The 12,752-nt window shown below is 36.0% G+C and overlaps 1 protein-coding gene across 4 annotated transcripts in view; it reads left to right on the top strand.

The window, feature by feature from the left end:
* alk (ALK receptor tyrosine kinase) overlaps positions 1–12,752 on the top strand; it is a 457,491-nt gene that overhangs the window by 372,598 nt on the left and 72,141 nt on the right. For 3 of the 4 annotated variants that reach the window (XM_046855620.1, XM_046855619.1, XM_046855621.1), the window contains one exon: positions 8,250–8,377. In XM_046855620.1, coding sequence (XP_046711576.1) covers positions 8,250–8,377 — 128 coding nt within the window. Of the gene's footprint in view, positions 1–7,943; positions 8,145–8,249; positions 8,378–12,752 lie in introns of those variants that run through there. The other variant, XM_046855622.1, reaches the window with a different exon arrangement.

Below are 12,752 nucleotides of genomic sequence, written 5' to 3'. Positions count from 1 at the left end.
TTGCTGCCAAAGACTGTTTTATTCATTCATGTGGAAATTTGTCATTGCCTCCTCTTTAATACCTTTAATATATTCTGCCTCAGCACAAAATTAAATAACAGTCCAATTATAAAGTATGCCTCATTTCCTTTTCCCCTCTCGTCTCTTCTCTTCTCCTGTCCTGTCCTGCTGGGTTAGAAAATGTTAACCCAGATAAATAAATAGTAGATAAATAAGATGTAATCCTTTCTGCTAATGCCAAAATGGGCTTTTTTTCATGTTTTTGAGGTTGTTTCTTTCTTCCATCCTTCATAAGAAATAGCTGAAGGCTTAACATTGCTTTTTTTTTCCCTGGCAGTAATTTTCCTCGGATCACGAAGCATAAGCGAAAGAAACAAGCACTGTGTTGTTAACTCTACACCACTGGGAATATTAGTTAGTGCATTGTGTAGTCACAAATGTTGTTCCAAGGTAAGTTTCCACACAGAAAATGGCTTTGGTTAATTACTTTGGGGAAATGCAAAGAAAGAAACGAAAAACTCATTTATATTTTGAGTTTGAAGGCTCATGTTCAATTTCATGTTGGATATGCTCTTGATAGTGTTGCTTATATTCAAGAGGCATCACTGCATTGGTTCTTTTTTCTGGATTTTGTTTGTTTGTGTGCAGTTTTCACACGTATTAACATGCATCGATGGGGATCGGATTGTGAGTGGACTCTGCCAAATACAGCTGTGAATGGGGTCAAATGCATCTCATAGATCAAGGCTACATTAACATATTACGAGGACTGATGCGAACACTGCGCTTTTGTTTTACAAACGCTCTCCATCTACACTGCTGTTTTTTAAGCATTGCTCGTCCACACTGAAACGCCTGAAACTGTTTCCATCCCTATAGTGTGAATACACGTGTGAAAAACAAGCTTTTACTTGTCATTCCATCTGATGTTGATTCACTTACTTTCTCTCTGCATTGGGGAGAGGGAGGAAGGATGAGAGGAAGGATAAAAGGAGGAATGGGAAGAAGGGATGAAGGACGGAAGGAAGGAAGGAAGGATGGGAGGAATGGGACGAAGGTATGAATGAAGGAAGGATAAGGGATCAGAGGAAGAAAAGAAGGAGGGATAGGAGAAAGGAAAGAAGGAGGGGAGAGAGGAAGGAAAGAAGGAGGAATGGAAGGAAGTAAAGAATAAAAAGAGGGAGGGATAAATACAAAGAAAAAAGGAAAAAATGAGGCATGGCTAAGGAAGAAAAAAAAGATTGGAAGAAAGTAGGAAAAGAAGGAGGGATCTAAGGAAGGAAGAAAAGAAGGAGGGATGGAAAGAAGTAAAGAAGCAGGGGTGGCAGGAAGGAAGAAAATAAGAAAGGATGGCACAAATGAACATAAAAGAAGAGATAGAAAGTAATAGATTGTGATGGGTGGAGTAATAACTTGCACTGGGACTTCTGCTTTATTGGTATATATTTAAGCGACTGAGGAGCAGCAGATCGGCTGTATTTTTACTTTGATCAGAAAATGTATTAAATAAAAATTGGAAATCAACTTGTCACTAAGCATATGGGTGACACTAAAACAACATGAACATGAACAGCTACAGATTTAGCTTCACTTATCATCTGCACTCTCATAGCAAGCCATGTGATCAGAACATATGAAATAGTGCATACATTTTTCTCACAACATTTTAGCTAAAAAAAATAGAGCACCGACTGTAACACAATTTCTCAACTAATCCATTTGCAGGTGGCCACTGAGGACACATGCATTACTGCAGGTGTAAACGGCACCTACATATCTCCCTATTTCTGAAGTTAAATAGATTCTATTCAGTGGCTGGCCATCAAGGCTATCAGTAGCTTATGTTTTATTAGATTTTTGTCCAGAAATGTAAATTACATTATTCTCAATAATCTATTTTCTTCATTAAATTCAAGAGCTTTTCTCTTGGGTTTTCTCTTGGGTGTACCTTTCAGTATAATGTTTACATGCTGTTTTTGCACCTTTTATACTACAGTATAATGTTTACATGCTGTCTTTGCACCTCCTTGCTGCTGTTTTTTTGCACTACATTGCTCTGTTCTGTTTGTACTTTCTCCTGGGTATAGTTTTTACATTTCTCCTCACACAGTACTGTATATTTAAGTATACAGTAGGTTTACTAGTCGGCGCTATACTTGGTTTTTGTCTTTTGTCTTGTCTTGTATTGTCTGTCTGCACTCTGTCTGTCTGTACTGTTCTTTTGTTTGCACTGTTTGCACCAGGCTGCACTCGATGCACTTTATGTTGTTTGTTGTTTAGTGTAGCACCAGGGTTTCGGAGGAACGTTGTTTCGTTTTACTGTGTACTGTGTACCACTGTGTATAGTGAAAATGACAATAAAAGCCACTTGACTTGACTTGACCTTATTTTAAATTCCCAGGAAAACTGTAATGCACAAAAAAATGCACAGCCTGGGTCATTTTCTGAAGTTAATATTGATGCTTCTGTTAGAGATGATGTATGCGGATGGTGAAGCTGTGGCTGCAGTGAAAAAAGACTTTTATTGCGTTGCATTCATTGGGTTTCTTGCTTTAGTAATGCCATTTGTTCTCACTGTATGAGATACCTGTCTGTCATACAGCACTCTGTTATACTCCATTTCTCTATAATACTGATGGTTTCTATTGTCGTGACATCATAATGATGGTATTAAGAGTTGGATTAATTCAGGTAGGACACCACGCAACTAAGCACAAACTGCTGTTTGCACTCTTCTGTTGAGCCAAAAGTTTACATCCAGCCAAATGTTTACATGTACAGTATTTATTTTATTATTTGTATATGGACAATCCTTCTTACGTAACCTACTGTACTGGTTAGTGCTACTCTTACTGTTTTTACTCGTCCCATGTTGTCTCAACTGCTTTTATTTATATATATATATATATATATATATATATATATATATATATATATATATATATATATATATATATATATATACTTGACTTGACTTGACTTGACTTGAATTACACAGACTGCCACTGGTAATATTATGTCTTTTTTATTTTTTTTTGTTTGAGGAAATTGTTTGAACATTTTCATAAAGATGTTTGATAAGATGGCAGCGTCACTTTCCCTGATACAAGCAGTTAGCATGTAAATCATGTTCCAGCACCAAAGTCAAGACTTAGGAAATAAATGTAACTGTCGCTAACACACACACGCACGCACACACACACACACACACACACACACACACACACACACACACACAGACAGCTGAAAAAAAAGCATTATGCGTTCATGTATGACAAGGAAAACACGACATATAAAAAAAATCACAACGATACACAAAAGGGTGTGATGTTAGAAAAGATAGCGAGCTAGCGAGCAACTAGCGAGCTGATTATGTCCCCAAAGAACACTATATGATAAAAAGTACTAGAACACCTGACTTTTCCAGCCATATATGGTTCTGTAACCACTAAATTGGAGACACATAATTGTATTAGATGTCTTTGGATGTGATTTTACTGTCCCTTGAACTTAGAGACCCAAACCTGTTACAGCATGACAATGCCACTGTGCACAAAGCCAGCTCCATGAAGATATGCATTACATAAGTTAGACTGGAGGATCTTGATTGTCCCACTATAGAGCTTTGACCTCAACCCTATTGAACCTTTGGCAAAAATTGGAACACTGACTGTACCCCAGGCCTCCTCAACCTACATCAGTTCCTGACTTTACTAACACCCTTGTGGCTGAATAAGCAGAAATCTCGATAAGCACACTCCAAACCACCTGAATGTCTTCCCTCACCAGATCCATAAACCTCCTCCTTGGCCTTCGTCTTTTGCTCCTGCCTGGTGGCTCCATCCTCAGCATTCTTCTACACATATAACCAATGTCCCTCCTCTGCGCATGGCCAAAACATCTCAATCTGTCTAACATAAGCCTCATTTTTTTACTTAATTAAACATATTTTTGCTTGTTTACTGTGTTGCAGGAAAATTGCGAACCCAGATTTAACATGTCCATATCGGGAAATGTTGTTCCAAACCCGGACTGTGGATAAATCTCTCTTCTCAGAAAACATCATTTTTTTTTTCATTTGTGTTATATATATTTTTATTTGTAGAGTGTTAGTCATATTTGTCTCTTTTAAATTTTTTTCTATAGTGATTTGTCTTACAGACATCACATCTGTCAGAACTGCTGTTCTTAAAAAAGATCATTGAGTGTGGCCAAATACATATGAATTAACATTTTAATTAATAAAGTGATTAAATATCCGTCGGATAGGTATAACAATGAAAGCACAAATTTGAAGGTCTTAATAAAAAAAAAGTCCAAATTTCTTTTTACAAAAATAAATCTAGAAGGGAAAGAAAAGCTGATCAGCAAAAAACCTGCCAGTCATTTTTTGTCTGTAGGTGTGTTATTACTGCATTGCTGCCTGTAGTGGTGTGGCTTAGCACACTAATTGCATCCATTAGCACTAATTTTGAGGGACAAACCAAATGGGAAATCATTAGCGGAGCCACTATTGTGTAAAATTGCTAACCATGTCATATCTTCAGTACCAGTTGAGCACATGGATATTTGACAACACCTCAGTTCAGAGTTTAGAACTCTGACTTACTTTTAAGAAAGCTGAGAAAACAAGCTGCAAATGAACCACCGATTATACAGATTCATTTAAAATCCATTATAATGTGTCGCCCTCTTGCATACAAACAATTTTTGGTTGAAAAAAAATTCAATCAAGAGTAGAGTCATCAAACTGGAAAGGAGATAACACAATTTGTACAAATGTGTCAATTGCCAACTGTCCATACTAATTTCTTTTGTGTAGGTGAAAGTTCATTTTTGCTTTCAGTCTCTCTCCAAGCAAATGACCACCAGGGATCTTCCTAACCATCACATTAGAAGCCATGATTTCTCTCACATAATAATATTATGCCATTAAAAAAGGCATCCTGATCTCACTTATCAACGAGGTTCTTCAGCCTGTCAGACCCTCTGCCTTTGATTTGTTTGTTTTTACACCATTTCATGTAAACTGTGCATTTCGGAGGTGCTTTTCTACTCACCACGGTAGTAAACAGTGATTATTTGAGTTACCGTGTCGCTCCTGTTAGCGTAAACCAATTTTATTCTGAACTTTATTATTAACAAAGCGTTTCATTTTACACATCTTTGACTAAGTCATGTCTCCGTTCATTGCATCACTCTGTTTCAACTCTAGAGACAGGTTTGTGAGAAAATCCCAGGACGTCAGCTGCTTCTGAAATACACAAAGCAGCCCATCTGGGACCCTGATTCATGCCATGCTTAAAATCACAAACCTCATACTAATTCACTTTCTAAAGTTTGATGTAAACCTGAACTGTCTATCCCTGACCTGTGTCTGCATCTTTACAGCTGTTCCTAATAAAATGATAATGACTTCACTATGTCTTGCATTGGCAGATGTAAAAGCTCATAGATCAATTAGTAACACAGAAGCACTCTGTATGTGTTTTGGCTTCCCTGTTGTCAATCAATAGCATCAGGGAGACATTCAAATGTAAATGAGCACTTCTTTAAACAGGAGCGAACTTCAGAATGACCAGCAGTGACCTTGAATATTGAGGTCTAATCCAAACAAAACATGGCTCGTCTGCAGCTTCAAAAAGGAGATTAATCGAATTTGAAACAGTTGATGAACCCCCACGCCTCAGATCGCGCTGGTCCGTGCTCAGGAATCGAACAGCGTTATTAGGTAATGGGTGAGCATTCATACTGTAATGAAACCCACACCGTGGGAAGAACAGAGCAGGATGCTTCACCTGAAATAATCGCATAAATTATAATGTGAATTAGAATGAAGAAAAGTGTGAACAGTAACTGTTAATAGTATTAATAGCACACACAGGGAAGATTTTAAATTTACCTCTCGGACAAGAAAAAAAAAAAAAAAAAATATATATATATATATATATATATATATATATATATATATATATATATATATATATATATATATATATATATATATATATATATATATATATATATATATATATATATATATATATATATATATATATATATATATATATATATATATATATATATAAGGTGTATTATTCTCTTTAGAAATGGCACAATACCATTTTTGTTACTGATACTTACAGGATCCACCATCCAATAAGTTTTTCCAAGTTGCAGTCCACACCAGTTTGTCTTAGTAGAAATAACAATATTAGACTTAAATCAGTGCCATCTCTAATTTTAGATGGTATTGCAAATTCTAATTTGTGGAACATTTTAACATTGTTGAAATTAATATATACAGTACAGACCAAATGTTTGGACACACCTTCTCATTCAAAGAGTTTTCTTTATTTTCATGACTATGAAAATTGTAGAGTCACACTGAAGGCATCAAAACTATGAATTAACACATGTGGAATTATATATGGAATTATATACATAACAAAAACATGTGAAACAACTGAAAATATGTCATATTGTAGGTTCTTCAAAGTAGCCACCTTTTGCTTAGATTACTGCTTTGCACACTCTTGGCATTCTCTTGATGCCTACTTTGAAGAACCTACAATATGACATATTTTCAGTTCACTTTTTTGTTATGTATATAATTCCACATGTGTTAAATCATAGTTTTGATGCCTTCAGTGTGAATCTACAATTTTCATAGTCATGAAAATAAAGAAAACTCTTTGAATGAGCAGGTGTGTCCAAACTTTTGGTCTGTACTGTAGTTTATTCAATATACACAATTACTTATAATGAAAAGTAATTCAGGCTACTCTTTATAATGTAGATATATTACTACTACCACCACTACAACTACAACTACTACTACTACTACTACTACACAAAAAAAAAAAATAATAATAATAATAATAGTCAACATCAGAATTATTAACATCATTTGCACTCTGATTTATAAATATTTTTATAACATTTTTATGAATTTAAAATTATTGCACTATTCTTTTCAGTAGCACTTTTCTAAATATATATCTATTTGTATTCATCTGTATCTTCATCAGTAAAATCACATCTCTGATGAAAAGCTGAAGGTAGCTTAATGTCTAAAACAATGAAATGTTCCCTGCATGCTTTATCACATGTTACCGTAGGTTGGATATAACATTAAGCAGGACCTTTTTTTTCCTCTGTCACACAACACAGTTCCCTCAGAAAACTACAGATAAATAGGTAGACGTTTGTAACAAGGAAGCTTGTTCTCTAACAGAATCCTTTTCTCACAGTCTGAGAACTGAACTGGAAAGGTTTGTCTTTTTTTTATATATATACTGCTACAGTAACGGGTTTGACAGCAGCAGCTTCAACATCAAAAGAGCTCATACAGCCAAATACTTCATGTACTCCTAGTGAAAACCTTTCTCCAGAGACGGTACTGCTGCAATAGCTCGGTAATGGTGTTCCTATTCACTTACACTGTCCAGCTCCTCCTGATTTATATGCAACCAATTCGGTTCCCACTTAAAATCTGTCTCCATCTGCATGTTTATTTAGAACAACTGGAGATGCAATTTTGTCATGCTCCTCAGATCTAATTCACACTGAGTGAATCGGATGTCAAGGGAAAATCCTGTGCCGAGATTAGAGGCCTGCTAACAAGCATGCAAAAACACAACAACCAGGTGAACACAGAGGGAAAGAGGGTGGGGATGGTCAGGGAGGATGGAGGGAGGGAATGTGAGTGTGTGTGTGTGTGTGTGTGTGTGTGTGTGTGTGTGTGTGTGTGTGAGAGAGACAGACAGACAGCTATGAAAACAAAGAGGGAGGGAGTGATGAATGATGAATGAGAAGGAAAGTCATTGGTTAGTCAGCCAAAGGCAAAGTGAAATCTATTCAATTTGCTTAATAAAATTTGCCTGCACACTGACTACATTATGACAGGGGGTGTTTGGTAAAGCCAGATCACTGAGCATCTCTCCACTCGTCCGTACATACACTCACATCTGCTCACATCCACCGAGCCAGAGCAACAGCTGGATCTCGGTTTTGATAGCGCATGTGTGACACGGAAACTGAGCCTAAAATGGCTGAGGGAGCAGGTTTGGTGTCTGAAAGAAAGATTCTCCCTCTGCCAGCTCTCCAGAAATGACTGAGCTAACCCAGGGAGAAGACGAAGGGTACTCAGGGCCTGCTCTGACCCCAAACAGCTCCACTTCACTACTTCGTCGACTTTTATGCCTGCTCCTGATGCTGATCTTGCTGGTTTTGTCTTTCCTTGGCAGCTGGGCCGTGGTGCACCTCAGCCTGGGGGCTCGGGAAACACCGTTCAGGATTTCATCCAGTTACGACCAACCTGGGGAACTCGAGACGGCTACGTATGACCAGCTCTTCATCACCAACTGCACCATGGGTAAGAAAGCTGGTTTCAACTTTCAATGCTGTGTAAGAGACCTGTGATTTTTTTATTCTCTAATTTATCCCTTTAAAAGCAGGTTACATTAACAATGATTTTATGAACACGTCCTATAAAGTCTGTATTCACAGACTAGGAAAACTGTGAGTTTAATAAAATAGTTATTGTATAGTGATGATTTGAATGGACAAATGCCTCATAAAGGTCTAAATATAATCAATTATAACCGGCTTGGAATGTAAGTATCACCAGTGGTGCGTTACAAAAAAGGGAAAACGTAAGATTGTTTACGTCTTACATGAGTGATAAAGCAGAAATATTAACTGCATTTGCAGACCAACACTATTAAAGAATAAAAAAGGTTAAAATTAAACAATTTAGGACGTAGTGTTATAGGAAAATGATCTGCTCTGTGTCTGCAGACATCAGATATTTCCCCATAAAAGCATCCCCAATATGTCTTTATGCTGTCAGTAGGTGTTAAGGAATAACTCGTGTGTTAACATATGAAATGTACATGAATGTAAGTCCTTCAACTATTTTGCAATATGGCATAAGTAATGAAACAACTATCACACTATATAATTGCATACAGTATTTCTTTCTAAATGGGATTTCACTACCAATTTGCGTGCTCATTGCCTTTATCGTCCCAAATTGCTTATATAACATTTTATAATGGCCCTTAAACTTCCACACAGATATTTATAGACCATTAATTCGGAAGAGGGCCTGACATCATTTCCAATATATATTATATTTTTCTTTAAAAAAATTAAATAAAATATAGGATGCATTTACAAATGACCATAACCACCTCAAAAGGTAATAATCATCATCATATAAAACGGATCATATTCTACAGTTTATTTACCATTTATACATTTATTTCTTCATTTGAATATTTTATTTTATGCTTGAATATAAAGCGGTCATTTCCTGTACTCTTTCAGGTTCTTGTAAGTGGCTTTTAGGTGTAACTGAGGATTGTTTATACTTATGGTTGTTTATACTGCGAGCACATTTTCTAGTGAGATTTTTAGAAATATACAGTAGATAAAAATATTGTATGCCGTGCTGTGAGATCAGAGTGGTCGCTCCACTCTTCTTTTGTCTTGTAGAAAAAACCCTGTGTCTCTTCAACAACAGCCTTCAATAGAGCTTTCACTATCATTATCTACCGTAAGCCGTCACACCGAAGCCCGCGATCTCCTTTTTATCCCCAAAATGTTTGCGAAGTTTTCTGACATATTTTTTTCTTTTTCTCTGGGTCAGAATCCCACAAAGACAGCAACACAAAACCGTTTTCATCACCACTGATTTGTCACACAAATAGAAAACAAAATGCATTTCTATAAGTGATGGATGAAAATTTGGAGTTTATATTTCATATGTATTTTCTAAGTATTTTCTGTATTTTTTAAGTGCAGGAGTTATGATGTGAAAAATACTATGTTCTGACAAATTTTAGATTTCTTCTTTTTTTTTTGTTAAATCAGTTTAATTCCTTTAATAATCGGTTTTCTTGTAAATACAGTATGTCAATTTAAAAAGGTCAGCATGGCAGCACATAGGGTAGCTTTATTACCTGCAATATGTCAAATCAAATCAAGTCAAATTTTAATTTGTCACATACACATACATACAGAGTACGACATGCAGTGAAATGCTTTATACGACTGTCCGGGATGAGGGAATAGGATCGGGAGAATAATAAACCAAGAAAAAGAAGGCAGATAAATAAAGATTATAAACTACATAAAATCTAAAATGAGTAAAAAATAAAATTCAAAAACTATAAAGATATATATGAGAATATATATGAGAATATATGTGTCACATGCTCCCCTATTGCCTGCGTGGGTCTTCATCAGGTTCTCTGTTTTTTCCCTGTTCGACCTCCCAGAAAGACCTCAAACAGGGCATATTCCACTATACCAACAACCATGTTAAATAGATATGTCCTGAAATAAAAGGATAAATACGTTAGTTTGATGCAACAAATGATCATGACTAATTTCTTAATATGAAAAAAAGTGCTTATTCATAACTTGATATCATGTCCTTGATATTAAAAATCTCATTCAGATTCCCAGACAGTTGCATAAAAGATGTAAAGGCATTGAATCTGAGTGCTGGGCTGAACACGCTGCATTTGGAGACGCTGGCCTTCGAAATGAAGTTAAACACTAATATTATGACGCTGAGTCATAATCAGATCGCTTAGAATTCTTTACCGATATTTCATCATTTATTTCTCCTCAGTAACTGAGTTATCCTGAACAGAGTCTAACCTGAATATGCTGGAGGTGAGACAGGAATATGATCTAGATATTTCCATAGAATTCACATATTCTGGTGCAAGATGTAACGACTGCTAAAACGTTGACATGAGTTCACCATGGCAAAGTGATAATGTTGTTGGTAATTCGGATAAATCCAACAGGTTTTTTTATGTGTACGATTATGCTGAAGACAAGCATATTTAAATGCAGTGTGCCAAATGTCTGTATTTAGGGTCATTTTTGTATTAGGAAATAAGTCTCCAACTTTCCCTGCTCCAAAACAACCCCAGGATTGTATAGTTTGTCAAGTTTTTGGTTATATATTTATAATATAATAGTAATAATTTTATATTATTTATTATCTATATATAGCTAGAAACTCGACAAACTATACAATCTTGGGGTTGTTTTGGAGCAGGGAATGTTGAAGACTTATTCCAGGTTTGAGAAATACTGAATACCATTCCATAATTCAAAACTATGTAATTTTGTCTGGACTTTGATAATTGGTATAAACTTTATCATACAATAAGACATTGGACCGAAATATACTGCCAAGCTCTATAAGTGTTATTTAGAGAGCAAACAGTCAGATGGAGTGTTATCTATTATGAAATGGCCTGCCCAGTTACTGCACCTAAATCCCATTGAGCTGCAATGGGGTGAACTGGATCGCAATTTCAGAAAGAAATATCAAACTAGTAAAAAACCCCTTTGGCAAAATGAATAAAGGAATTTCAGCTAAAAGTTTAAAAGACAGTGAACTGTCTGGATGCCAAGAGTGTATAAAGCTGTTATTCACTATAAAATATTTTTCTCCCTTTATGTAAATATAAAGTTTAACATTTGTATATTTATTCGTATTTTTTTCAGCAGGGTAAATCTTCATACTATTAAATTATCTAATGTACATGCATGTGTCTTTTACAAAAGATAAAATTCTTTTCACAGGTAAACTGTATAAATACTGACACTGTATAAATAACTCATTCCAAACACAAACAAACCATAAACATAAAATCCCATAAACAACTAAATAAGCAAATTCTACCCTATTTTAATACATAACTTGTATTTGTGTATTATACAGTCTATTGCATGCTCGATCAGAGTGCTAGGAACGTTTGGTTATCTTCTTCAAAAAGAAACATTTGCAAAAAAGAGATCTATTATCAATCATTCAATCACGATAAAACACTGAGCGTTTCTGTCTGTGACTTGAGATATCTGAATAAAGCATAACTGCTTCTGTGTCACTTCCCCATTTATTGTCTGACAAGTGCAGCTCAGGCACTAAAGATAAAAGCTCTTCCATGCAAACACAGACAATGTATTTTTTTTCCTCCCACACACACACACACACCCCTTCTGCCTCCCTTGGGGTTTTAATTCAATAAAATTGTAGCACTCTATTAAACATCCCTTAAGACAAACCATGAGCTATATCATTTATGAGCTGTAAGTACACTAAATTAATGCCATAAATACTGATAATTAAAAGCAGCTTAGTTAAAAGGCATGGCAATGAGAATTTGTTGAAAAGTACACATGTGAGGCTTAAGAACGAAAAAGGGAATGAAGCAATAAAATCAAAATAAATAAAACAGAAACACACACACACACACGGGCTGTCATGCAAATGCAGCTTCAGACAATTTCTAATTGTTCCAGGGATCTGGAGCCCAACCAGTTCCCTGTATTTGGACAATCAAATCCCCTGTGTCACTCTTCAGACAGTATGTACTTCCCTGAAGCACTGCGTGTACTCACGTGTTCTGGATGCTGTCCTTTAGACTCATCAGTGTCCTGCATCAGACATTAACAGATTGACATGCCTTATCCCTCACACACCTGCCACCGGAGCTCAAATTACATGCCACACAGCATGCGTGTGATGGACTTGGTCTCTAACTGTTCGGTGTGGGGAGGAGGTGTGTGATGGGGAAAGATGAGAAAGAGATCTGGCTGTTTTTTTATCTACCTTTAATGAAGTGAACATATTGCATGGAACGATGCACTAAAGATGTGGTATTCAATGTTTTTATATTGTTGCAGAATTCTGTAATTAAGCCGTAGAGAATAGGGCT

Source organism: Silurus meridionalis, chromosome 8 (genome assembly GCF_014805685.1).
Source record: "Silurus meridionalis isolate SWU-2019-XX chromosome 8, ASM1480568v1, whole genome shotgun sequence".
NCBI lineage: Eukaryota > Metazoa > Chordata > Actinopteri > Siluriformes > Siluridae > Silurus > Silurus meridionalis.
This window is presented reverse-complemented; position numbering and strand designations above follow the sequence as displayed.